The sequence below is a fragment of the Pleurodeles waltl genome, chromosome 3_1 (genome assembly GCF_031143425.1).
Source record: "Pleurodeles waltl isolate 20211129_DDA chromosome 3_1, aPleWal1.hap1.20221129, whole genome shotgun sequence".
NCBI lineage: Eukaryota > Metazoa > Chordata > Amphibia > Caudata > Salamandridae > Pleurodeles > Pleurodeles waltl.
This window is the reverse complement of record NC_090440.1, coordinates 1,963,977,639-1,964,003,344: the sequence shown is the minus strand read 5'-3', so window position 1 is coordinate 1,964,003,344 and position 25,706 is coordinate 1,963,977,639. Positions and strand designations below refer to the sequence as shown.

The window sequence follows — 25,706 nt, the reverse complement described above, 5'->3', positions numbered from 1 at the left end:
TTTACACATGAGTAAATTCACATGTGTAAATTCACTATTACATTTAGTTGTAGCTTTCCTACTTCTTGCTAGTCACAATTTCCAACCGTAAACTTAATACAAAGTGTAGGCTTACATGAATCCACCCCTTGAATTGAGAAGTAGGAGCCTAATTTAAAGTGTAAAGTTACTACTAGTAACTTTTCCCACATAGATGGAGATATGCCGTGGTCTCTTCTACTGGGGCAGAGATCTCCCTAAACTTAAACAAAAAACAGCCAAATTATTTTCTATTAATAATAATGCAAATTGTTTTTATGTTTATTTTACGTTTAGAACATAAAATACCACAGCTCTGTTAACCTAATTTTTAATTATGTCATAATTTTAAATACATTAACTTTTATTAAATTTATTATTTAAAGGTTTATTAAAAAACAACGTAAATAAAGTTACATTTATTTTTAAATTAACCAAAAGTTAATAAAATATAAAAAAATAAAATGGTATTTATATCAATAAAACATCCTGGTACAGCATACCTGAGTGCGCATTTTTCTCCTAATGTAGGATAAAGTAATGTGATATAATTGGCAGCTTTGCCGATCCAAATGTGCCACCTTCGACAGGGCTTGGCGCTAATATATATATTTATATTTAAAAGTCTAATTAAAATACAAAAAATAATTTATTCAACATTAATTCTCATGGGCTTCTAATTTAAATCCCTGCCTCCGAAATGTTCTATAGAGGGGTGGTGTACTAGTGGTTGGCCATGTATGGGGCTGGACTTACTCCAGGTCTGAGCTGGAGTACATTTACAACTCTTTCTAGCTGTAGTAAATATAGAAGAGCAGTTTGTGAATAGCAAGTAGCTTACTTTTTGTGGGTGGGTGCATATCACTTTCTAAAGCCCTCAATAACCTTCACTAAATATCCTTCTCACCTTCCCCTTTCCCTCTCCCATTTGGTAGTAAATATTCCCCATTTTCCAGCCCCTACCCGCTCTTTCCCACATTTACTTCCAAAACGTAGGTGTATGTGTGGAGAGATCTCTGCAGTAGGGGAGAGATTTACACATAGAAAAGATGGAGAAGGCGGAGGCAGAGATCACTGCACGTAGGTTAGTTAGTAGCATTTTGTAGTTTGAGTAGTACTATTGTGGTACTACACAAAATACCACACAGTGCAGTTTTTGAATATTCCTTAAATGTCTAGTAAGAGTAACAGTTAAGTCCAACAACAGTTTTAAAGTGAATGATTTTTCATCAAAACATAGCTGCTTTAAACAGTAGTAAATTAGCCATACAAAACTAAAAGTTCATCTCGTGTATCAACCCCACTGTACTAAGTCAACCTTAGCTCAAACAAAAATGGAATTTGTATTTTTTAACTTCAACTTTATAAAGAAAATACCTTTAGCTGGTGTTACAAAGTGCCATATTAAGTTAAACTTAACTTCCGTCCACTTTATTATTGCTTGTGAAAGATTAATTTCAGATGTGTTTCAGGGGAACATTTACCTGTGCTTATAGGTTTGTAAAAGGGTTCATAATGGTGTGACTTTGAGCTAGATGTACTAAAAATGTTTTGGAAAATACTGGCCTCAATTAGTGACTAGTATTTTTGTGACCAGTGTGGTATTTTGTGAACTGACCTTTGTACTAATAGGTCAGTTCCCAAAATACTGAATCATAGTTGCTTGCAGTTCGACCTACCTCATTAAAATTAATGAGATAGGTTATAAATTACTACCCTCTGTGATTTTCTGCCATCACAAGGATGGTGCCTGCTGGGGTTGGCAGACACCATGTCTGTGATTGCTTTTAAATAAGGCGATCATTTTTCCTTAAAGGGAAATGGGATGCATTCAAAAGGAAAAGTTTCTATTTTTTTGTTGGACCACTGCGTCCTCTTAAACACACTTTTTTTTACATTCATAGAGTGGAATGGGTTAGTATCTCCATTGATGTGTCTGTAAAATATTGATGTTTTACTGAAACATTTTGGTCGCAAAAGATTGGTACATAGCATACTGATTCGGTATTTGGAAGGGACCCCTTCAACACTCCCCTTCCAAAGAGGTATCCATTTCTAAATGCATGCAGTGGTTCAAAACAATTTTTTAAATCACTAAATGTGTTTAGTACTTATGAAAAATGTTTTTAGCATTTGCAAGCCCTCTGATTTGCCAACTGGGGTGACAATGTTGAGCGTTGTTAAATGCTTGTTATGTGGATGCATGAATGTCAGTGTGTTGGTATGTGATGGAGTATGTATGGGTGTATGATGGTGGAGGTGGGCATGAATATATATGGATATTTGGATGTACACAGGTCAGTGGATGTAGGTGATGAAACACTTCTGTGCAACTGTCTCATAGGTGAGTACTGCCATCTAATGATTGTTAAGGTGTGAGCATATATGATGTTGGGAGGGTCGCTGTCTGATGATGGATGTTTTACTTATTAATAGTGGGTTGAGATGGATGTGTAGGCATATTATGGTGGGCTTGTTGGTGTATGATGCTGTATGATGTTGGTTATAAGAACGTATAATTGTGGGAATGTTAGCGTTGATTATGATTTTGCTTGTGTGGACATATGATGGTTGCTGTGGTGGCATATTATCTAGTTTATGCGGACATATGCAGTGTAGCTAGCATATTAAGGTTTATGTTGGCATATAATTGGTTGTGTGAATGTATAATGTTGGTTGTGTTGCATAACGTGGCATCTGTATTGGAATACTATGTTGACTGCACAGATATATGAAGGAGGGTGTGGTGGTGTCTGAAGGTGGGTGTATTGATGATAGATGGTTGGTCTGTTTTTTGTAAGATGGTGGCCAAGTTAGCATCTGATGTTAACTGTTTGGACACATGATGTTGGGTTTACTTGTGTATGATGGTGGAAGTATTGGCATATGATGTTGACTGTGTGGAACCCTGGTGTTGGGTGTGTTGGCATCTAATGGTGGGTGTGTGGATGAATAAGGTTGGTTATGATGCTGTCTGATGGTGGATGTGTTTGTGTATGATTAAAGCTTTGTGGACATATTGGGTGTTTTGGAGAATAACAGTATATGTGTTGATGTTTGACAATGGATTGTTAGTCTATGGTAGTGGATGGGCTGGAGTATGACAGTGGGTATGAATTATATTTGTTTGGGTGGACATATAACCTCCTGCCTTACATCCCATCTTTGTACCTTCAGCCCCCTGCAGTACAGTTGTGCATCCCCTCTGCAGTCTTGTTACCTGCCCTCTGTGTGTGGCTCCACACCCGCAAACCCACTGGATGCTTCTTGTGTCCTAACCAGCTCTGAATGACAACCTGACCTGCCCTTGCAGACCTTTTCTATGACCCTGTCCACTGCTGCATACCCTGTATATCTCCCTCGATTCCCCGATTACAGAAAATGATGCATTGTTTGATACAAAGTGGAACCCCGTATGTACCAATGAGGTATTGGTTGTGGCAAGGAACACGTGAATGTAGTCCACCAAGGTGTGGAATTAATACACACTGACTCCTTGGTGCATGTTATAGGTCATTATTGTGCATTGATTGCACATTGACAAACACTTAAGTGATGTACAGTGTTTAGTAAAAAATCAAACTTTATAGATCCAAGTGTGGGATTGGGTGGGCCTGGGGGTGTATGATTATATTTGTCCAAGGCATGGGCTTCGCCTTTGCTGACCTCAGATGGTGTGCAACGTATGTGTGCTATTTGTACACTATTTGCAAACACCAATAATTGATCCAGTAGTTTGATGAAAAGTAATGCTCCATTTGTCACGGTGAGCTGCTGTGTGTGTCAGGGGACATCTGATTGTGTGTGACTGTGTATGGGATGTGTGTGTAAAACGGAGTTTGTAGGGCTAATGTGTAATCCAGGGTGTGTTTGTAACCGTGTAGTCAAAATGCCATGTGTGCGTGTGTGACTGTAGATTCATGAGAGTTTTCAAACTTAAAATGGGTGTGAAATAAATTGGGAGTATGCCTGTGACTGGGAGTGTGTAGTTGGTTGTGTGTGTGTGTGTCTGTGCGTGTGTAGTCAGGAGTGTTTTGGAAATTTCAAGTGCTATTTCACGCTCTTTGAAAACTGATACTAGGCCTTATTGTATGTGCTGGCCACTGTTCGCAAACATCAATATAGCCATAGTTTAACAAGCGAATTGAACATCCACCCTTTGCTTTACGTCGCCTTAACTGCTGAACGTATTTTCATCAAACCAATAAAACGCACAGAATAACCAAAAGGCACCTGTTGTAAAAATGTGATGACTGTCTGTTTAGTGTCTTTCTAGTTGGTTGCCGCGAAAAAACATTACTGCAAACTTCAATATCTGAGAGAATGAAAAATGGTGTAACGGAGCCGAAGCTGGGATGTTCTTAGACTGTCGCAAAAATATTAGGCAGCTACAAATATACCTTGCCAGGCAGAAATGTAAAATGCCTATGCCTTGGACCTTAAAAACACACCGACCTTGCACAAGGGCATGGTGTATATGTTCATAATCTCTAACCTTGCCTACAGGACGGGGATGGGTACATTCACCTCCATCCGCCTGCCTTACCCAAATAGGGAAGGTATTACTTATACCAACACCTGGCAGCTAAACTATGCTGCCCCGGCCTCATTACGCCCTCCTTGCCTTGTCTTGGGGCTAGTAATGTTTAGTTCTCAACTCAATTACCACCCGCATGTTTTCCACACAATATTATTTCTAGGTCTGTGATGTTCCAGTGAACCTCGGAATCCCAAAGGAGATCCATTGAAGAATCTGAGAACTCAGAGTGGAGACCTTAGTGGCAACTGTGCTTTTGGAAGCACACTGGGTCCAATGCGTTTAGCTTTAGTCAATCGAGCTTCTAAGTGGTGCAAATAAGAAGGCTGAAATGCACCATCTGATAATAGGCTGCCCTGTGCCGCATGGAGCAGTATTGCTACAGAGCACTCTGTCATAGCGGGAAATGTTATGTGATATTGTGTTTTTATTAAATGCTATTTGACAACTGTTTAAACACGTATTGCGACCTCAATAGATGAAGCTTTAACGTGTTAACATCTGCAAACAGCACTTGTTTATATTTCCATGTTTTAACACATTAAAGCCAGCCCAATTGTCCTTGTGAATACTTGTTTAATTTTAATACTAATTTCTATTCATCTGTGACGCCAGAGATGCACATCATCCACGTCTGTACTATGGCCAGAAGAAGCTTCCATAGCCCCCTAACATCTCCCCTTCATTTGATTATCTGTGGCACAGAATCTGTGGACATTTACAAAACCCTCGCATTACATAATGGTAGCAACAACAACGGTTTTTGGTCACAGCCAGGCAATCAGAAAGTGCGGATGCACAGTTTCTTTGAGATTCTTGAATTAAACGAAAGGAGAAATGTTACCTCTAGTAATCGGATTTGCTTATTTTGCCAAATGTATTATTCTTCGATCCATATCCCAATACGGAATATCCGCTTATAAAGCTTAATCCTACACAGTCCGCCAATACCTTTTTGTAAAGAAAACATCTTGATAACTACTCTAAGGATTCAAGCTAAATTTAAACTACGGATTCATTCTGAGTAGAGTTCTACGTTTCTATTGTCATGCCAATTTTAGTATAAATACATTCCGTGAATTTTGTATTAATTTCCATTGGAGCCAAAATGAAGAACACTTTTTTCACCCCTTTGATGGATCTAGGCAAAACTTGAACATCCTGAGATTTATTTGAATGTTCTAATTAAGTGTGCATAATTTCATGCAGAAAAAAGGCATTTCCAATGGTAACTGTAACTTATCCATAACTACAAATGTGCTATCACTGGCTCAGTGTTAAATGTGTATGTTTAACTATGTTGTATATGTACATATTGAAATTGATATAATTCTAAAAATATATAAAGCTTACAAGAGAACTTCAAAATATCCGTCGATGATAAGCATCGTTAAAGAGGGACGTCTCCGGCAAAAGTACATGATCTGTAAGAGAGGAAAACAGCAAGTTTAATGGGGATAGTAATGAAAATGATGAATTAACTAATAAAATCTTCTTTTTTAGGTCAGGCTACAGACAGATTTAATTGTTTTCCAGTGTTCAAGTCAGCACATCACACAGCATACTGCAGTCAGATAGGGTTCACATGTCAGTTCTGTTTAGCAATTGGCTTGTTCGTGTAAACCCCCCATATGCATTGGGTGGATGGGTTGTTGTTAGAAATGGGGTTTTTGGTTGGCAGTCAGGTTGCCCTCTGTCCAAGCAAGAACCCTCATTCTAGTCAGGGTAAGTCACACACAATCCAAAATCAGCCTGTGCCCACCCTCTGGTAGCTTGGCACGAGCAGTCAGGCTTAACTTAGAAGGCAATGTGTAAAGCATTTGTGCAATAAATCATACAATACCATAATATAACACCATAAAAATACACCACACAGTGTTTAGAAAAATATATAATGTTTATCTGGGTATTTGCAGGTCACAACGATCAAAGATGCAGTATGAATTTGTAAAGATATCACTGAAAAGTGATATACAGTGTCTTAAGTCTTTAAAAAGCAAACAAAGTCTCTTTCAAGCACAAAGTACCTGGTTTCTGGTGGAAAATCTCCGCAAAGGGCCGCAGAAGAAGAGATACGTGGAAAAATGGTGTGTGCCTCAATTACTCCCCAGCACACACGGACTTGCGTCGTTATTTTTCACGCGGGGAAGTCGTGCGTCGTTTTCCGGCGCGCGGACAGTCTCTTTGTATGGATCGCGGGGATTACCAGATGTCCCGGGTCTGTGCGTGGATTCTCCTGCTTGTTTTCTGGCTGCGCGTCGTTCCGCGGGGCTGTGCATAGAAATTTCACTCTCAAGGCAGGCGTCGCGTCGATTTGTCCTTGGAAGTCGGGCGGTGTTGTCCTTGCGAGGCCGTGCGTCAAAGTTTCGGTCGTCCTGAAGGCGTCACGTCGATCAGCGTCCGTGTGCGGCGTTTTTCTCTCCGCGGAACAAGCTGTGTGTCGAAAATTTCGGCGCACGAAGCGTCCAAGTGAATAAGAGAAGTCTTTTTGGTCCTGAGACTTCAGGGAACAGGAGGCAAGCTCTATCCAAGCCCTTGGAGAGCACTTTTACAGCCAGACAAGAGTTCAGCAAGGCAGCAGGCCAACAGCAAGGCAGCAGTCCTTTGTAGAAAAGCAGACCGGTGAGTCCTTTGAGCAGCCAGGCAGTTCTTCTTGGCAGGATGTAGTTTCTGGTTCAGGTTTCTTCTCCAGCAAGTGTCTGATAAGGTAGGGCAGAGGCCCTGTTTTATACTAAGTTGTGCCTTTGAAGTGGGGTGACTTCAAAGAGTGTCTAAGAAATGGACCAAGCCCCCCTTCAGTTCAATCCTGTCTGCCAGAGTCCCAGTAGGGGGTGTGGCAGTCCTTTGTGTGAGGGCAGGCCCTCCACCCTCCCAGCCCAGGAAGACCCATTCAAAATGCAGATGTATGCAAGTGAGGCTGAGTACCCTGTGTTTGGGGTGTGTCTGAGTGAATGCACAAGGAGCTGTCAACTAAACCTAGCCAGACGTGGATTGAAGGGCACAGAAAGATTTAAGTGCAAAGAAATGCTCACTTTCTAAAAGTGGCATTTCTAGAATAGTAATATTAAATCCGACTTCACCAGTCAGCAGGATTTTGTATTACCATTCTGGCCATACTAAATATGACCTTCCTGCTCCTTTCAGATCAGCAGCTGCCACTTCAACAATGTATGAGGGCAGCACCAATGTTAGCCTATGAAGGGAGCAGGCCTCACAGTAGTGTAAAAACGAATTTAGGAGTTTTACACTACCAGGACATATAACTACACAGGTACATGTCCTGCCTTTTACCCACACAGCACCCTGCTCTAGGGGTTACCTAGGGCACACATTAGGGGTGACTTATATGTAGAAAAAGGGGAGTTCTAGGCTTGGCAAGTACTTTTAAATGCCAAGTCGAAGTGGCAGTGAAACTGCACACACAGGCCTTGCAATGGCAGGCCTGAGACAAGGTTAAGGGGCTACTGAAGTGGGTGGCACAACCAGTGCTGCAGGCCTACTAGTAGCATTTAATCTACATGCCCTAGGCACATGTAGTGCACTCTACTAGGGACTTACAAGTAAATTAAGTAGCCAATCATGGATAAACCAATCAATAGTACAATTTACACAGAGAGCATATGCACTTTAGCACTGGTTAGCAGTGGTAAAGGTCCCAGAGGTCAAAAGCCAACAACAACAGGTCAGAAAAAAAATAGGAGGAAGGAGGCAAAAAGTTTGGGGATGACCCTGTCAAAAAGCCAGGTACAACATGACCCCCTACCAGCCTAAAGCCAGGGGAGAACAATCACTATCCTGATGTACTTCCCTGTTTGAGGTGACAGAACAAGGACCCAGGCCCAAAACAGCAGGGGCATGCTCCAGTTCTTCGCCTTCCTGACTCCAATTGGATCCCTCTGTCCATACTCTCAGGGCCCACTAAGCCCATCCATGGGGAACCTTTCTCCTTACCTGCGGATCCCATCTGTGCAGCACCTAACCTTACTTTGCTCACAGATGTATCCCAGGAGCAGGATAGTACCACCAGGACTAACACAGTGGTGTTGCCCACTCTACCCTCGGGTGTGACACTTGTCCCCTCCCCAGGGATAACTCTGTCCACCCGGACAGCAAGCCACAGTGGTTACTGACAGCTGCCAGGGATGAGAGCCAGGCCCCAGGCCTCTCAAAGCTCTCCCACCACTGTGGTTGTGGAGAGTGGGGGGCGGTAGCCCCAGGTGCTGGGCACCCTTTAACCACTCTCCCTTCCACCAGGTCAGGGATGACAGCCTGAACCTGGTCCTCCCCTCTGGGGCTCTGTACCCTCCCTCCTGGAGCGGTACCCCCAGAGTCCAACGTGGTCAGGGTGCTTATAGAAGTCACCCTGTACCATTCCTCCACCAGTGCAGGGCTGTTAGCCTGCAACTGGCCCTCCAACCAGGGGTCTGTACCTTCAGGTTGGACTAGGGCCCGGGTGAGGCTTCCCTCCCCCTGCCCTCCCTTCTGGGGTCCAGCACCCTCCAACTAGGAGTGGCCTCCTCAAAAGACAACATGGTAGGGGCACTGTTATCAGTAGCCCCTCCCTCCAGGTCCGGGGACACCCCCTGAATCTGGTCTTCCAGCCCAGGGTCTGTACCCTCAGACTGGATCACTGCCTGGCAAACCAGGACTTTCTGGGGGGCACGTCTACCCCCCGCCAGGTCAGAGTTTAACCTCTGAACTTGGCCATCCAACTCAGAGTCACCACCCTGAAGTTGAACAATTGCCTGGCACGCCAGGACTTCCTGGAGGGCACACTGACCCTCCACCAGGTCAGAGTTTAACCTCTGAACCTGGCCATCCAACCCAGGGTCACCACCCTGAGGTTGAATAATTGCCTGGCATGCAAGGACTTTCTGGGGGGCACACCTACCCCCCACCGGGTCAGAGTTTAACCTGTGAACCTGGTTCTCCAACCCAGGGTCACCACCCTGAGGTTGGGCAATTGCCTGGCACACCAGGACTTTCTGGGAGGCACACCTACCTCCCACCAGGTCAGAGTTTAACCTCTGAACCTGGTTCTCCAACCCAGGGTCACCACCCTGAGGTTGGGCAGTTGCCTGGCACACCAGGGCTTTCTGGGGGGCACACCTATCCCCCGCCAGGTCAGAGTTTAACCTCTGAACCTGGCCATCCAACCCAGAGTCAATACCCTGAGGTTGGACAATTGCCTGGCACAGCAGGACTTCCTGGGAGGCACACCTACCTCCCACCAGGTCAGAGTTTAACCTCTGAACCTGGGTATCCAACCCAGAGTCACCAACCTGAGGCTGAACCATTGCCTGGCATACCAGGACTTTCTGGGGGGCACACCTACCCCCCACCAGGTCAGAGTTTAACCTCTGAACCTGGTTAGCCAACCCAGAGTCACCATCCTGAGGTTGAACCATTGCCTGGCATACCAGGACTTTCTGGGGGGCACACCTACCCCCCACCAGGTCAGAGTTTAACCTCTGAACCCGGTTATCCAACCCAGAGTCACCACCCTGAGGTTGAATCTTTGCCTGGCATGCCAGGACTTCCTGGGGGGGCACTCTCACCCCCCACAAGGGACACACCGTCCCCAAGGCCCACACAAGAGTCTGGTTGGTGCAGGTCTCCCAAACTCTGCCCATCCGGCAGAGTCTGGGTTTCCCCCAAACCAGAAACGGTTTCACCTGGGTCATTCCTGGGTGGCTCTGCTCGCAGAGCTGACCCCTGACTCTCAAGGTCCTCCACTGGGGTCTGTAACCCCCTCTCAACCCTATGTCTGGACTTCTGCACCCCCTCACTAGGAGTGGTACTGCCAGACACCAGAACTGTTGGGATGCTGGCTACAGTCACCCCCCCAAGTTCTTCTGACACTGCAGGGCTTCCCTCAAAAGGTGGCCCTACGGTACAGGCTAGGCTTCCCTCCTGGTGTTCCCTCATGGAACCCTCTAGGACCTGTGACCTACCTGGGACACTACAATCCTCTCCCACCTCACTTGGTTGGGAACCACCTAGACCACTCCCTTCAGGAGCACCCCCAAATGCCTCTTCAGACTTTCTGGTACTCACCCAGAAGTCTGCCTCCATTGTAAGTTCCCTGGGGTCAGAGAACTCACACTCCACCTGGTGTTGGCGTAGCTCTGGAAAATAAGGACCAATCATATGGTCTCCAGCAATTACATCACTCTGCCCTTCACATGTATTAACCACAGTACCCTTCACCCAACCACCCAGCAATTCAGCCTTGGAAAAGCACTCTACATCACCCTCCTGAGACTGGTGAGACAGTATCTGCCTTTACCCTGACACTCAACCCATACTCTTCTGGGATGTCTCTACACTCTATATCCAGGACATCCACCAGGGGAAAACCCTTTTCTCTGTCACTCTCTGCTAGAGTCAGTAAAGTGTCCCTCCCCCCAGTAGGAATATGACTCCCTGTGCCAGTTCCCCAATCCTTCTCAGGGACCCTAAGCATAACGGGAACTACCTCATACCCTTGAACCACCTGGGGTGTGTCAACTCCCTTCTTCAAGTTGGGCACCACATCTCTGGGCTTGTGCCCTTCTTCAGCAGTACTGGATGCAAGATTTTTGCTGCCACCATCTGAACTGGACTCAGCCCTTCCGGCCTCCAGTTTCAGCTCTTGAGCTGCAGTTCTTTCTTCTTCTAGGGCTAAGAGTCTTGCTGCCTCAGCCCTTTCAAGCTGCTCATCTAGCTCTTCCATCCACCGCTCTTGAGCTAGGAGCCATTCATCTCTCACTGGTTCTCTTTCCTCATCTGAGTAGTCTTCCTCCTCATTTGAGCAGTCCCCCTCCTCATCTGAGGGGTACTTAGTCATTTGGTTTTTTTCTGCCTCTCTCTCTGCCCATCTTTCTTCCCCCCAGACTACGTAGGCTTGTAGCATTTCCATCTTAGTAGATCTCCTTGATACAGGAAGGCCCCATTTTCTGCAAAGCCTCCTTAGGTCAGCCTTAGTGAGGTGGTCAGTAGGCACAAAGAGTGAGTAGGTAAGAAATCTCATTGTTGATAAGGTCTTAGCAGCAAAAACCAAAATCCAAAGTCCAAAATATCAATAGTATATCCAGGAGGACATCAGAGAACCAAAAGCAAAAAGATGAAAAATCAAGTTGACCTTCAACTGTGGGTAGGTAGTGAAATACTTAGCTACTGTATGTCACTGCACAAACACAAGTCCTATCCTCATGCTGATCACCAATGTTAGAAATGGGGTTTTTGGTTGGCAGTCAGGTTGCCCTCTGTCCAAACAAGAACCCTCACTCTAGTCAGGGTAAGTCACACACAATCCAAAATCAGCCTGTGCCCACCCTCTGGTAGCTTGGCACGAGCAGTCAGGCTTAACTTAGAAGGCAATGTGTAAAGCATTTGTGCAATAAATCATACAATACCATAATATAACACCATAAAAATACACCACACTGTGTTTAGAAAAATATATAATATTTATCTGGGTATTTGCAGGTCAAAACGATCAAAGATGCAGTATGAATTTGTAAAGATATCACTGAAAAGTTATATAAAGTGTCTTAAGTCTTTAAAAAGCAAACAAAGTCTCTTTCAAGCACAAAGTACCTGGTTTCTGGTGGAAAATCTCCGCAAAGGGCCGCAGAAGAAGAGATATGTGAAAAAATGGTGTGTGCGTCGATTTCTCCCCAGCACACACAGACTTGCGTCGTTATTTTTCACACGGGGAAGTCGTGCATCGTTTTCCGGCGTGCGGACAGTCTCTTTCTATGGATCGCGGGGATTACTATATGTCCCGGGTCTGTGCGTGGATTCTCCTGCTTGTTTTCCCGCTGTGCGTCGTTCCGCGGGGCTGTGCGTCGAAATTTCACTCTCACGGCAGGCGTTGCGTCGATTTCTCCTTGGAAGTCGGGCGGCGTTGTCCTTGTGAGGCCGTGTGTCAAAGTTTCGGTCGCCCAGAAGGCGTCGCGTCGATCAGCGTCCGTGTGCGGCGTTTTACTCGCCGCGGAACAAGCTGTGTGTCGAAAATTTCGGCGCACGAAGCGTCCAAGTGAAAAAGAGAAGTCTTTTTGGTCCTGAGACTTCAGGGAACAGGAGGCAAGCTCTATGCAAGCCCTTGGAGAGCACTTTTACAGCCAGACAAGAGTTCAGCAAGGCAGCAGGCCAACAGCAATACAGCAGTCCTTTGTAGAAAAGCAGACTGGTGAGTCCTTTGAGCAGCCAGGCAGTTCTTCTTGGCAGGATGTAGTTTCTGGTTCAGGTTTCTTCTCCAGCAAGTGTCTGATGAGGTAGGGCAGAGGCCCTGTTTTATACTAAGTTGTGCCTTTGAAGTGGGGGTGACTTCAAAGAGTGTCTAAGAAATGCACCAAGCCCCCTTTCAGTTCAATCCTGTCTGCCAGAGTCCCAGTAGGGGGTGTGGCAGTCCTTTGTGTGAGGGCAGGCCCTCCACCCTCCCAGGCCAGGAAGACCCATTCAAAATGCAGATGTATGCAAGTGAGGCTGAGTACCCTGTGTTTGGGGGGTGTCTGAGTGAATGCACAAGGAGCTGTCAACTAAACCTAGCCAGACGTGGATTGAAGGGCACAGAAAGATTTAAGTGCAAAGAAATGCTCACTTTCTAAAAGTGGCATTTCTAGAATAGTAATATTAAATCCGACTTCACCAGTCAGCAGGATTTTGTATTACCATTCTGGCCATACTAAATATGACCTTCCTGCTCCTTTCAGATCAGCAGCTGCCACTTCAACAATGTATGAGGGCAGCCCCAATGTTAGCCTATGAAGGGAGCAGGCCTCACAGTAGTGTAAAAACGAATTTAGGAGTTTTACACTACCAGGACATATAACTACACAGGTACATGTCCTGCCTTTTACCCACACAGCACCCTGCTCTAGGGGTTACCTAGGGCACACATTAGGGGTGACTTATATGTAGAAAAAGGGGAGTTCTAGGCTTGGCAAGTACTTTTAAATGCCAAGTCGAAGTGGCAGTGAAACTGCACACACAGGCCTTGCAATGGCAGGTCTGAGACAAGGTTAAGGGGCTACTGAAGTGGGTGGCACAACCAGTGCTGCAGGCCCACTAGTAGCATTTAATCTACATGCCCTAGGCACATGTAGTGCACTCTACTAGGGACTTACAAGTAAATTAAATAGCCAATCATGGATAAACCAATCAATAGTACAATTTACACAGAGAGCATATGCACTTTAGCACTGGTTAGCAGTGGTAAAGTGCACAGAGGTCAAAAGCCAACAACAAAAGGTCAGAAAAAATAGGAGGAAGGAGGCAAAAAGTTTGGGGATGACCCTGTCAAAAAGCCAGGTACAACAGTTGTCCTTCACATTTTGGACTACCCCACAACTCATTACGGATGTGTAGATTTTTGCCATTATATACATTACTGGTTACCAGGATTCAAAGTAGTTCTCTAACAGTAAGGCACAATAAAAAAAACATTAGGGAACAGGCATTTAGAGAACTCCATCGCTTAAGAGGGGAAACTAAGATTACTTCCACGCAAACCATGCCCCATTTAGATATATTTCCCTTGTAATACAATGAGTCTGCTGTGTGATAGAGTTTTTTTTCATTTCGTGTGCGTTGCTGTGCAATCACTACTCTCTATTTCTATCAGTGAGCAGCCATGATGTAGCTCATCCTCATCACCAGCACTAAGTGCATGTCATGAAGGGGCCCTCTATCTCCAACTGAATGCTGCCAGCCCGGGGTGATACCCACTACACTTCTCGCAGTGCACCCCCGAAGGTGAGTGAGGCAGAGTTGCAATTGAAATCCTCTCCTGTACTAAGCCTCATCCCTGCTTTACCACATCACTGCAGGGCAAAAAAGCCACAACTGATTCAGGCCATGTAGGCCAGTGGTTCCCAACCTGTGGTCCGAGGACCCCTGGGGGTCCGCGAAGCCTCCTCAGGGGGTCCGCGACTGCTCAGAAAATAAACTAAAATCAACAGATTAGGTCCCCAGCTTTCAGTAATGGATTAGTAGGGGGTCCCCGGATTCCAATAATGATTCAGTGGGGGTCCCCGGGTTCCAATAATGATAAAGTGGGGGTCCACAGAAGTGAAAAGGTTGGGAACCACTGATGTAGGCAATCCTAGATCGCAGAGCACGGAGAGCAGAGCTGAGGATGTTCTGGCTCCAAGGCCTGGGAGAAGACAAGGAGCAGGTAAATTGTTTCAGAATGTCCTGTGGCTACCACAGAAAGCTGAGGGTTGGGTTCTAGGACACCTCTACCACAATCAACTATGCAGCTGCAGCAACCCGCCCCTATTTGGACCTCCCGAAACCTGTGTGAAATTGTAGACTACCAAGCGATGGCTTGAACTGGTTACTTATACCTGGATTTCTGGATCTGAGGATAGAGATTATACAGAAACAGCACAATTAAGATGAAGTTAGCTATCTGATGTGTTTTTGTGAATATTTTATAGTTGTTTGCATTGTGCTCCTGGCAAAATAAAGTGCATTCCACTAATTTAGCTTGTAGTGTAGGCGCTGCCCTTCCTATTAAAGACAATTTTTTGGATATTTCATCAGAAACAGGTTGGGGGACTTAAACAAGCATTGGCAAAGCAAATATCCTATTCTTATTGGATGCCAGTGTCGACGTTTCAACCGATACACTAATTTCGGTGGGTCTCCTCAGGACAGACAGTGGCATCTGACATAACACCTCAGGGAGTGCATTATCAGTTAACCTCATGGGCCTATTACTTTCTCTGCGATACACATGGGTGTATTTTAGCGACATACATTTTAGCTGAGTCTAGCCTTCACAGAAATTAGGGATTATCGAATAGAAATAGGTTCAAGTTTAGAATCAGAATTTGTACTCAGCTGAGTATTTTAACCTTGGTTATCGCTGAATGTATACATGTTTCATTTGTTGACTAAAAATTGGGGTGTACATTAAACTCATGGTACTTTGTAATTGAGACCCGCAGAACTAATTTGTTTCCAGTACAGAGAAAAGCAGAGGCTATAGAAAGTAAACTATGTCTGTCTCCTCTAAGGGTTGGGGAACATTCCTCTGGACCGATCAAAAGCCTTTTCAGCCTTTTCAGCTAGAACTTGAAGAGAATTTAGAAATAAGCTGTCTAGTGTGTAAAGAATCTGCATGACCTCAGACAGGAGCCTAGTTCAGTGAGCCACTGTACTGCTGTGAGGTGTTTGATGGGATTAACACTGTCAAGGTTCAGGCGTGTGGCCTAGTTGGCAATGGCATCATATGGCTAGACTTGAGCTCCCGAGCTGGCCAAAGGACCCGGAGCAATTTCTCCTGATTAGGGGGTGCCCGGAGTGTGAGTGCAATCAAGATGATGCCTTCCTGTCATACGACTTGATGCTGAGTGGAGAGATCACCGCTAGGTTGATGCGCCGTAGCCCCCTGCGCAAGCAGAGGGCATGGAATGAAAAAGCCGGCGCTGACGGCCTGGCGCTGAAGATTGAGGTGGCATTAGGAGGAGCCCCGACCGAGCTGAGTCGGTCATGGGCACCACAGCTATAAGAAGGAAGCATGAGATGAAGTGCAGGACAGCGGGGAGCGGCAGCCACGACACAGTAAAGGAGCTTCGACTCCCTGCGCCAAGCGCAGCTTCCAGTTTTAAAATATGAACGAATAAGGCATTAGGCCTCCCCTTGTGGGCCAGACTCCAGACTGTGACCCTGGGCTCTTCTGCTCTCCCCCCCTTCTCTGTAAGGAGGAAATATGGACTGCCTGCAGCCCACACTGCCACACCCTGGTGGCCAGGTAGTGTAGGGACTGCATGGGCGGTGGCAGCAGCAGTCCACGAGGCATTGGTGGCCATGATGTCAGAGCATGAGATCACACGCGCTCTGAGGTTGAGATACCCAGAAGGTAGTCAACGATATCCTGAGCACTACAAGGCCACAACATTCACCCCCACTACACAGAGGAACAGTTAGAGGGAGACAAAAGGGGTCTGGACGCTGGCGTGCTGCCTGCTCCTAACATCTGCGTGCAGGCCACCCGCACAGACCAACACGGCTCTGGTTGGACCGGCATAAGGCAACTTGGTTACAGGTTGGAAATCGAGGTGTAATGGTAAATTGTGTCTCAAGGCACCCTAGTCCTTTATGGTAAAGCACTGAATGCAAATATGGTCAAGGCACGGACAGTGAAGGGGGGCCCCACTGAAGCAGGAACCGGGGGCAACCATTAGGGCAAAGAAGAAGGCACTGCAACTCTGGAAGCACAGTCAGCTGCAATTTTAGATGCCATAGAAGACACTAAAACATCCTTAGAGACACGAATTGAAGCAGTGGTGGAAGAGGAGGAACAGATGATCAAAGAAATCTGGCTGATTGCATTGAGGAGATGGGACATACCTTGGGGACCTTACCCAGAAAGTTTTGGCTTTGGAGAGGGAGGTGTGACAACTGGCAACTAGACTTGAAGATGGGAAAAGCAGGTCCCGACATCATAATGTTCAGCTGGTGGGGGTGCCGGAAAAGGTGGAGGGCCCATCCTTAGAACTCTATGTGGAAGAATGGCTGACAGGCACAGTTCTACAGGGTAAGCCATCCAGTTTCTCAATGCAGCATGCATATAGGATCCAGGCACTTCCGCTATCGCCAGGGGCTAATCCATGACTGGTTATTGCTTGCCTAAAGAACTTCAGGAAGAGAGATGTGATTCTTCAGTGAGCAAAGAAATACGGTCCATGGATGATAGACAAGCAAGAGGTCAATTTATACCCGGACTACAGTAATCTGGTCCAAAAGCAAAGAGAGGTGTACATCCCAGTAAAAAGAGTGCTACGCCAACTGGAACTGAAGTATGTACTCCTCTACCCAGCAAAACTACGGAGAGTGCATGAGGGGAAACTCACTTTACGACTACATCACAGGAAGCTTGGATATGGCTCGAGACACAAGGTCTACAGTCTGGTCAGCCCCCGGGTGCAGGAGCTGGATGACAAACAGATGTAGGAACAAGAAGAAAAACAAAGCCTGCTCAACTAAAGAACTAATGAAAGTGGCACAAGTTAAGGTTGTCTTAGAGATCAGACATAATAGAGACATTTAGGTAACAATAAGTGGTGATCTCTAGACCCAGAGGGAAGGGGCAGCCACTCTGAATGCACAGAAATAGAACACAGCTCGGAGGACGGCACGTTACCCACAGTGACACCTATGACATTGGATCAACTGGGTTAATGGGGGCCCTAAGGACTATAAATACTGGTACTAGTGGATCAAGCTCTGGGACGGGAAAGCTCCGGTGAGAGAGGGGTCCTGTCATACAATCAAAGAGCTCTGGAACTATGAGTGGATTCTTGGACAACTGAAATATGGCAGCCATTGGCTGCACCTCATGTTTCTTGGTTATCAGGTTTGGGGACTATACGTACCGTGTGTTATAGGGGTGGTTAGTTTTGCAATCACAGCTCAGTAAAGTAGGGTAGGAGGAGGTTTTTGGGGTAGTATTTTGTATTTTAATTCACCACTGTCCATAGGCAACCTTTGAGCAGTCGCTCACCTGGTACATGTGGCAAAGGGAAGGGAGACACACACCCGAGATGACAAAGATTAGACAGTTGTCACTATTGACATGGAATGTTAATAGACTGGGCAAAAAGGTGAAAAGGGGCTTGGTTCACAGAGCCCTTACCAGATAGCAAACAGACATAATTTATTTGCAAGATGCACACCTTGTTGATGCACAATATCTATGGGGATTGGCAGAAACAAGCTGTTAGGGCATGCTCAATACACATCTGCACTCAGAGGCATGTTGATTCTTTTTCCCAGATCGCTCCCATTAGATAAACACTCCGAACTTGGGTGTACCCACAGGGTGCTATTTGGCAATATTGAGCGAACAAAGGAGGCGAATCTCTGCTATTGGTAAATGTCTATGTGCCTCTCGGGCTTCAGCAGGTAACACTTCAAAAAGTGGGTGACCTATTGGCAGGGGCACCACGGGCTCACATGATGGTGGGAGGGGACTTAAATTTGCCACTAAGTAAGCATCTGGACAGAAGTAGCTTGAAAGCAGAAGGGGAAGCAACAAGAGGGAAACTGGAGGATTTCACACAGGCATTGTGGCTGTGTGATATATGGAGGGCTATACATCGAGAAGAGAAAGACTATTCCTTCTACTGGGGGCCCGTGACATCCACACTAGGCTGGATTACTTCTTTACAAGTAATGACACACTATCTAGATTCGGAGCAGCAGAGTATTTGGGCTGTGGAATTAGCAACCAAATGTCTCTAAAGGTGACTCTAAACACAAATGTGAGGCTGCTCCGAGCTGTGTGGATGATAGAGACATGGGGCCAGATGTAGCAAAGTTTTGCGAGTCGCAAATGGCCCGATTCGCAATTTGCGACCTCGCAAAATCCGAAATGGGATGCAAAAATCCAATTTCCGAAGTGCAAATAGCGATGCGAGCCATTACCGACTCGCAAAATGTGTGACCTGATTTTGCGACCCGCAAAGAGGAAGTTGCAATTTGCGAGTCGCAAGCCATATGAAAAAGCCAGTCGCAAATTGCGGCTAGTCGCAAAAAGCCCATTTTGCACATCCATTTTACCACTGATTCAGAGCAGGTGGTAACCAGAACCAAAGTATAAAAGGAGACCCAGAAGGCATCTGGGTTACTCAAAATGGCTGAACTGTATGTGATAGCATGGAGGAAGAGAGTCCACGCTGCCCAGCAGAGGAGGAGGAGGACGCAGAGACAGGAGAGGATATACCGAACCAGGCAGACGCTATTCCAACAAACTGAGGAGGAGATTTATGACAAATATAGGCTGAGCAGTGCAGCAATTTTAGAATTAATTAAACTACTCAATATGCAGCTTCAACGACAGACAATGCTCGGCAGCGCCATCCCTACACATGTGCAAGTGCTATGCTCACTGCACCTCTTGGCCTCGGATAGCTATCAGGGGGTGATTGCAGTGGCAGGTGGGGTATCCCAAAGTGCACTCTCACGATTCTTCAGATGTTTCCTAGATGCCATACTCGCACACATGTCCAGATGCATATACCTACCCAGGAATGAGGCAGAAATTAACAGCACTAAGTTGGACTTCTACAGAATTGCCAGCTTCCCCCATGTAATAGGGTGTGTGGATGGGACACATATACAAATTTGCCCTCCTGCTAATCTGGAACATGTGTTCCGCAATAGGAAATGTACCCACTCATTAAACATCCAGGTGGTATACGACGCCCATAATGTCATCACTGACATTGTAGCCAAATTTCCAGGGAGTACACATGACTCATACATATTCAGGCACACTGGGATACATCAACGCCTAGAACGTGGGGAGTTTGGAGACAGATATCTATTAGGTATTGCTGAATACACCCTGAAGCCATACATACAGGCCACCGTGGAAACCATCCATGCCCTGCTAACATTGCTTATTTTTGTAAAACAGGTGGCAGTGCATATGCTCTAAGACCATGGATACTTACCCCGTACCTAACACCTGGCAATGAGAACGAGAGGCGATATAACAGTGCCCATCGGCGGACCAGAACTGTCATTGAGAGGACCTTTGGATTGTTAAAGGCAAGATTCAGATGCCTCCACAAAAGTGGAGGTGTGCTCCAGTATGCCCCAGAAACAGCGTTCAAGATCGTTGCCGCATGTGCAATCCTACACAACATTGCCACCAGACGTGGGCTACATCTCACCTCTGAAGACACAGATTCGGAGGATGAGGAGCAAGAGCTACCACACTGACAGCCTGGGGATAGAAACATTGCAAATCAAGGCAGACAGATTGCAACCCAATACTTTGGCAGGTATGTGGCAACTGTCACCATACTCACTGATGTCAGACAAACAGAGCCCAGTTGTGTAATGGAACAAACGCAACCTTTTTATTTGTAAACTAAATGGTGAAAGAAAAGTGCTGTCCGTTAAAGTCTGTACATGTCCTAATGTAATGAGGACACATTAACATCATGTGCCTCATGGGTCATGCTGTCTGATGGCTCACACCCTCCTCCTTGTGCGCCCAGGTGGGTCAGCTGACGCCTGCCGTGCACTTGCACTCCTTAGCACACGGGACTCAATGTCAGATACACTACTTATTGTGGACCCCTCCTCACTGTCCTGAGGGGTCTCACCTGTGCCCTTTGCCACCTGCCTAGCTTCCATCAAGTCCACTGCGTGGCTGATGCGGCCAAGTCCACTTGCCACATTGCCCGCAAAGTGGCCAAGTTCCACCTGAAAACTCACTGTCCATCTAGACAGGCCAGTTGTGTTTGTTGCAAGACGCCCAATTGAAGCAGCCATGCAGTCGAATCGTGCCCCTGTGTGGCGCTGCCTGCGCCTTGCGTACTGTCTGTCTGCCCCCAGTTCCGTCACAAGTTGGCGGATGGCCTGGGTGAGATCCCCCATATGTTCATTCATTCTAGTGAACTGCGTGTTCACTTCAGCCAGCCCAGTGGTCATGTTGCTCTGCATCCTGTGTAATGATCTTAAGATTGACCTCAATTGTCTGTTTTGCAGGCGCTGACCGTTGATGAGGGATGCCTCCATTCCTGCAAAGCCTGCTTCCCCTATCTCCTCCTGGGGCACCGCCAGAACTCTGCGTCTGCGCCTTTGTCCTGCTGCTGGCTCAGAACGACTTGCTGTGGGGCTGGGGCCAGGAGTCGTATCAGCTGCCTTCATTTCCTGCTCTTGTTCCTGATAGGACTCCGGTGGTGTCCTGCTGGGCCCAGGAATTTCTGCAGCAGCCTCCTGCACTGTCTCTGGCCACGTCTCCTCCCTGCCTGTTGGCCTCATAATAAACATTTGCCTATATGCTGACTACTGTACTACATTGCCCATAATGCACTATTCTAGAGGTTGCTAGACTGGAATGGAGCTAGTCTGGTGGTGCCTGCTGCTGTGTACTGGGAGAGTGTGTATACTGCATTTGTAGATGAGAATGCGTATCTCATGGTACTCACTTTTGGATGTCCCTGGCGCAGAACTGTCCACTTCTCCCATTCCGAGTACAGCCTCAGGCTCCAGGGTCTGCTCCACCATTGCTTCCATGGCTGTTGGTGGTGGGACAGTGGATGGGCCTCCTCCGGTGCCCCTCATTTCTCTCAGCCGCTCTGCTACCCTCTCCTTTGTCCTGGAGCGCAGGTCATACCACCTTTTCTTCATTTCCTCCAGGGTGCGGTGGCTCACCCCTATGGCATTAATCCGTTCCTGAATTTGCTGCCAAATCATCTTCTTTTCTGTGTCTGGGACACTCAGGGCTGCCTTCCCAAACAGTTTGTCGTGGTGCTGGCAGCATTCCTCTGTGAGCACCTCCAGTTCTTTGTCTGAAAATTTCAGTTTTCTTCTTCTCCCAGCAATGCCTGTTTCCTCCATTGTACCAGCAGGTCTTCTCTCCTGGGTGTTGCACAGCAGTTTGGAAAGAGTGTGGTCCTCCCTCCTCCCAGGTGTATTTGATGACTTCCTGGTTCTGATGTCATCACCAAGAGCCAGGAAGTGAATTTGCAACACCCTTCTCGCAAATTGCGACCTCGCTAGAAGCGAGCTCGCAAAATGCAGTGCAACACATTTGCAAGTCGCAAATTGGTGTTGCACTTTTTTCTTGGATTCCATTTTGCGAATCGGAAATTGCAATTCGCATTGAATCGCAATTTCCGACTTGCATATTTTTTGCTACCTATATCTGGCCCATGGAGCCTACTGAATAGGACAGAGGTCAAGCATCTGGACATGGCCTTCAAGCTCTTTTTTGCAGATAACAGAGAATCAGTGTAGAGTTGCACTACATTGTGGGAAGCATCCAAGACAAGGATTAGGGAGTTATATCAGCTGGGGAAATTTAGGACCTCAGGAAGCAATGCCACTGATTGGCCACACTAGAAGATAAACTGACACGATTGAAGAGGGACTACACGGAGTCACCCACACCTGAAGGCAAAAATAGGGATGGATCCAAAAAGGGCTGAATACCAATCAGTGGATAACAATGAGGTCAATATGATATACCTTGCGAAACAAAAAAGGATTTATGAAGCTTGAAGTAAGGGAGGTAAATTACTGGCATGCATTGGTAGTAAGGAAAGGGAAAGTATGTTTATCAGGGAATAGCAGCTGACTTCCAGAGAGACAGTGCGGGGTAGCCAGGAAATGGTGGAAGCGTTAGTGAAGCAGCTTGAGGACTTCTGTAGGTTAGGGCTATGTCCTAGTGACCAGGACGTACTAGACCCTATGAAGGACTGTCGGAAAAGCCCTGGGACTTAACTTATTCCCAGTAGAGTTTTTCCATAAACTGAATAAGATGACTGCAGCCCCCCTGCATGCAGCCTTTGAGGAGGTGTTCCGGTCAGGAGAACCCCCAGCAGATATGCGATCAGCGACAGTAATTCTTATTCCTAAAGCCGGCAAGCTCAGGGACAGGTGCGACTCTTACCAACCGATATCCCTACTCAACACCAACATTAAAATACTGTCTAAAATGTTGCCCAAAAAGGCTTGAGAGTGTGGTGACAGGGCTGGTGCACTTGGACCAAAGCAGGTTTATGCCGGGTCGATCGACCGTGCCTCACCTGCGGGATGGGTGATCGTTGGATACCAATTAAGCCTTTGATTCAGTGGAGTGTATGTGCCTCTTTGGGGGTACCAGTGCTTAATATGAGCTTGTTGTTTCCGGTGCTGAGCACTGGCACTTATTTTTGAGAGCCAGGGCTTATTCTTCTGCGTCAAGCTATTGCTGCGAGCAAAAGACACATATGGGAAAGACAGATGAAGGGAAAAACGAAAAAGCGTCACAATGGGAGAAAGCAGAAAGCTGCTAGAGTGAGCTGAAGGGGCAGGGAGTGGCTTTATATGGATTGAAGAGGCCCGAGATGGCTTCAAGATTACGCCGCCTCTGTATTCCGTGTTCACACATTTAATTGCAGCAGCCGCGTGTTTAAGAGGAGGGCTTAGGGCACCGGAACCTTTTTATTTACAAATTAAGCACTGTGGGGTACTAAATGTAGGAGGTGAGACAAACTACTTTAAGATAGGCCAAAGGCATGCATACGGGTCAATGGGTAATCCTCTAGGGAATTACGTCTATACGGGGGCACTAAACAGGGACGCCCTCTCTCGCCGATGTTGTTTGTGTTGGTGATAGAGGGATTGGCAGAATGGGTGAGAGTAGATGTGAAGTTCTGGAGCTGGTCGGGGGGTCTAGATGGGAGGAACGCATATCATTAGATGCAGATGACATTTTGCTATACCTGACACAAACGCCCTTGACACTCCATAGACTGAGAAATATTTTCCACGCTTTTGGAGAGGTCTCGAGGTGTGCCATTAAATGGGGAAAATACTTACTGTTTCCGGTGGGAGATTGGGATCAGGAACAGATACTTGCCCTACCGCTGAGAGTGGAAGTAAACAGATCTAAATACTTGGATGTGGATCACCAGAGACTCAGATTCACAATTTGATATGAACTTGGCTCCCATCTTAGCGAGGTTAGATTGAAATGAAAAACACTGGCAATTGTTACCACCCTCACTACTTGGTAAGGCAGCAAAGATTAAGATGTTGGCACTTCCTAGATTTCTTTATGTATTTGAAACTTATCATATACGCTTCCAGGTTCATTTTTTACAAGGGTGGACACACTAATGTGATTTTTGCTGTAGCCAGGTGGTCAAACGGGAGTGGCCTTAGGAGTCCTCCAGTGGTCTAAATATGAGGGAGGAATAGCCCTACCGAATATTCGGAAATAAATATTATTATGCGGCACAGATGTGCATGGTTAATCACTGGGCACAGGCTGACTGGGAGGATCCAGCATTTCGCCTAGATAAACTGGTGATGGATGACAAGAAATACTTACACGTTATACAGAGGCAAGCTGGGATCTGCTGCAAGCACAGCCACAGAAATGGTGGTACATGTCTGGAGGAAGCTGACCAAAGAGGTGGCATGGGGGATTAGACTGATCCAGAGAACGCCACTGTGGAAAGGGTCCAGTCTCCATCATGTGGAAACCTTGACATGATTCCAGATTTGGAAAAGTACTAGTTTTTCAGCCCTTGCGGATGTATGGAATGCAAATGGGGTGGTTTTCCTCACCCAGCTGCAGTCTGAATATCAGATATCGTGGACGCAATGGTTGAAATGCGCTCATTTGAGGACTGCCCTCAAAAAATGTGTGTTGCCCAATGACGAGACACAAGAAAACTCCCAGCTAGAAATGAGACTGCTTAATGATCCGGTTATAGAACAAATGATCTCTTTAACATATGGGACTATAATGAGAAACACACAGACCCCCCTATTTAGACTGTTGTATAGATGGTTGTGAGATTGTGGCAACCTGGATGACTGGTGAGAGACACTAATATTTGTAGCAGAGGTGGCCATCCTAGTGCACCTCCACTTGATTCAATTCAAAATTGTACACAGGGTATACTATACCCTCTACTCCATAGACTTGGCAGGGCCACAGACACACATTGCCTTAAGGGTGTTGTTGGACTTTTTTTCCTTATGGTGGGTCATGCCAAGTCTTTTTGCCTCCTTCCTCCTATTTCTTCTGACATCTCGCTGTTGGCTCTAGGATTCTGAGCACTTTATCACTACTGACCAGTGCTAAAGTGCAGGTGCTCTCCCATCTAAAGTTGGTATGATTGGCTTATAACTAATTGGCATATTTAATTTACCTGTAAGTCATTTGTACAGTGGTATCTCTATACTCAGGGCCTGTAAATTAAATACTACTAGTGGGCCTGCAGCGCTGCTTGCGCCACCCACTGAAGTAGACTTTCAAACCTGCCTCAGGCCTGCTAGCACAGGGCCTGTCTGCGCAGTTTTCTGCCACAGGGACCTGGCATCTAAATTTACTTGCCAGGCCCAGCACACCCCTTTTACTACATGTAACAACCCCTACAGTACGCCTAAGCTAGCCCTATAGGCAGGGTGGCATGTATGTAGAAGGCAGGACATGTGCTAGGTTGCGTGGCCTGTCCTGGTAGTGACAAACAGCCAAACTTGGTGTCTCACTGCTGTGAGTGCTGCCTTCTCATAGGATTGCTTTAGAAATGCCTTGCCTTAAGTGTAAGGGGTATTGTTTGATTTATGAGGGGTAGCGTAGGTGTGTTTGGTATGGTTGTGATGGTGATAATAAATGCTGCTTACTGGTGTAGGTGTATTT

The 25,706-nt window shown here is 46.3% G+C and overlaps 1 protein-coding gene across 1 annotated transcript in view; it reads right to left on the bottom strand.

Annotated features, from left to right (window-relative positions):
* The window catches only part of LOC138285857 (transient receptor potential cation channel subfamily V member 1-like), a 474,904-nt gene that overhangs the window by 55,191 nt on the left and 394,007 nt on the right, over positions 1–25,706 (bottom strand). The window contains exon 10 of the mRNA XM_069226333.1: positions 5,909–5,979. Coding sequence (XP_069082434.1) covers positions 5,909–5,979 — 71 coding nt within the window. The remainder of the gene's footprint in view (positions 1–5,908; positions 5,980–25,706) is intronic.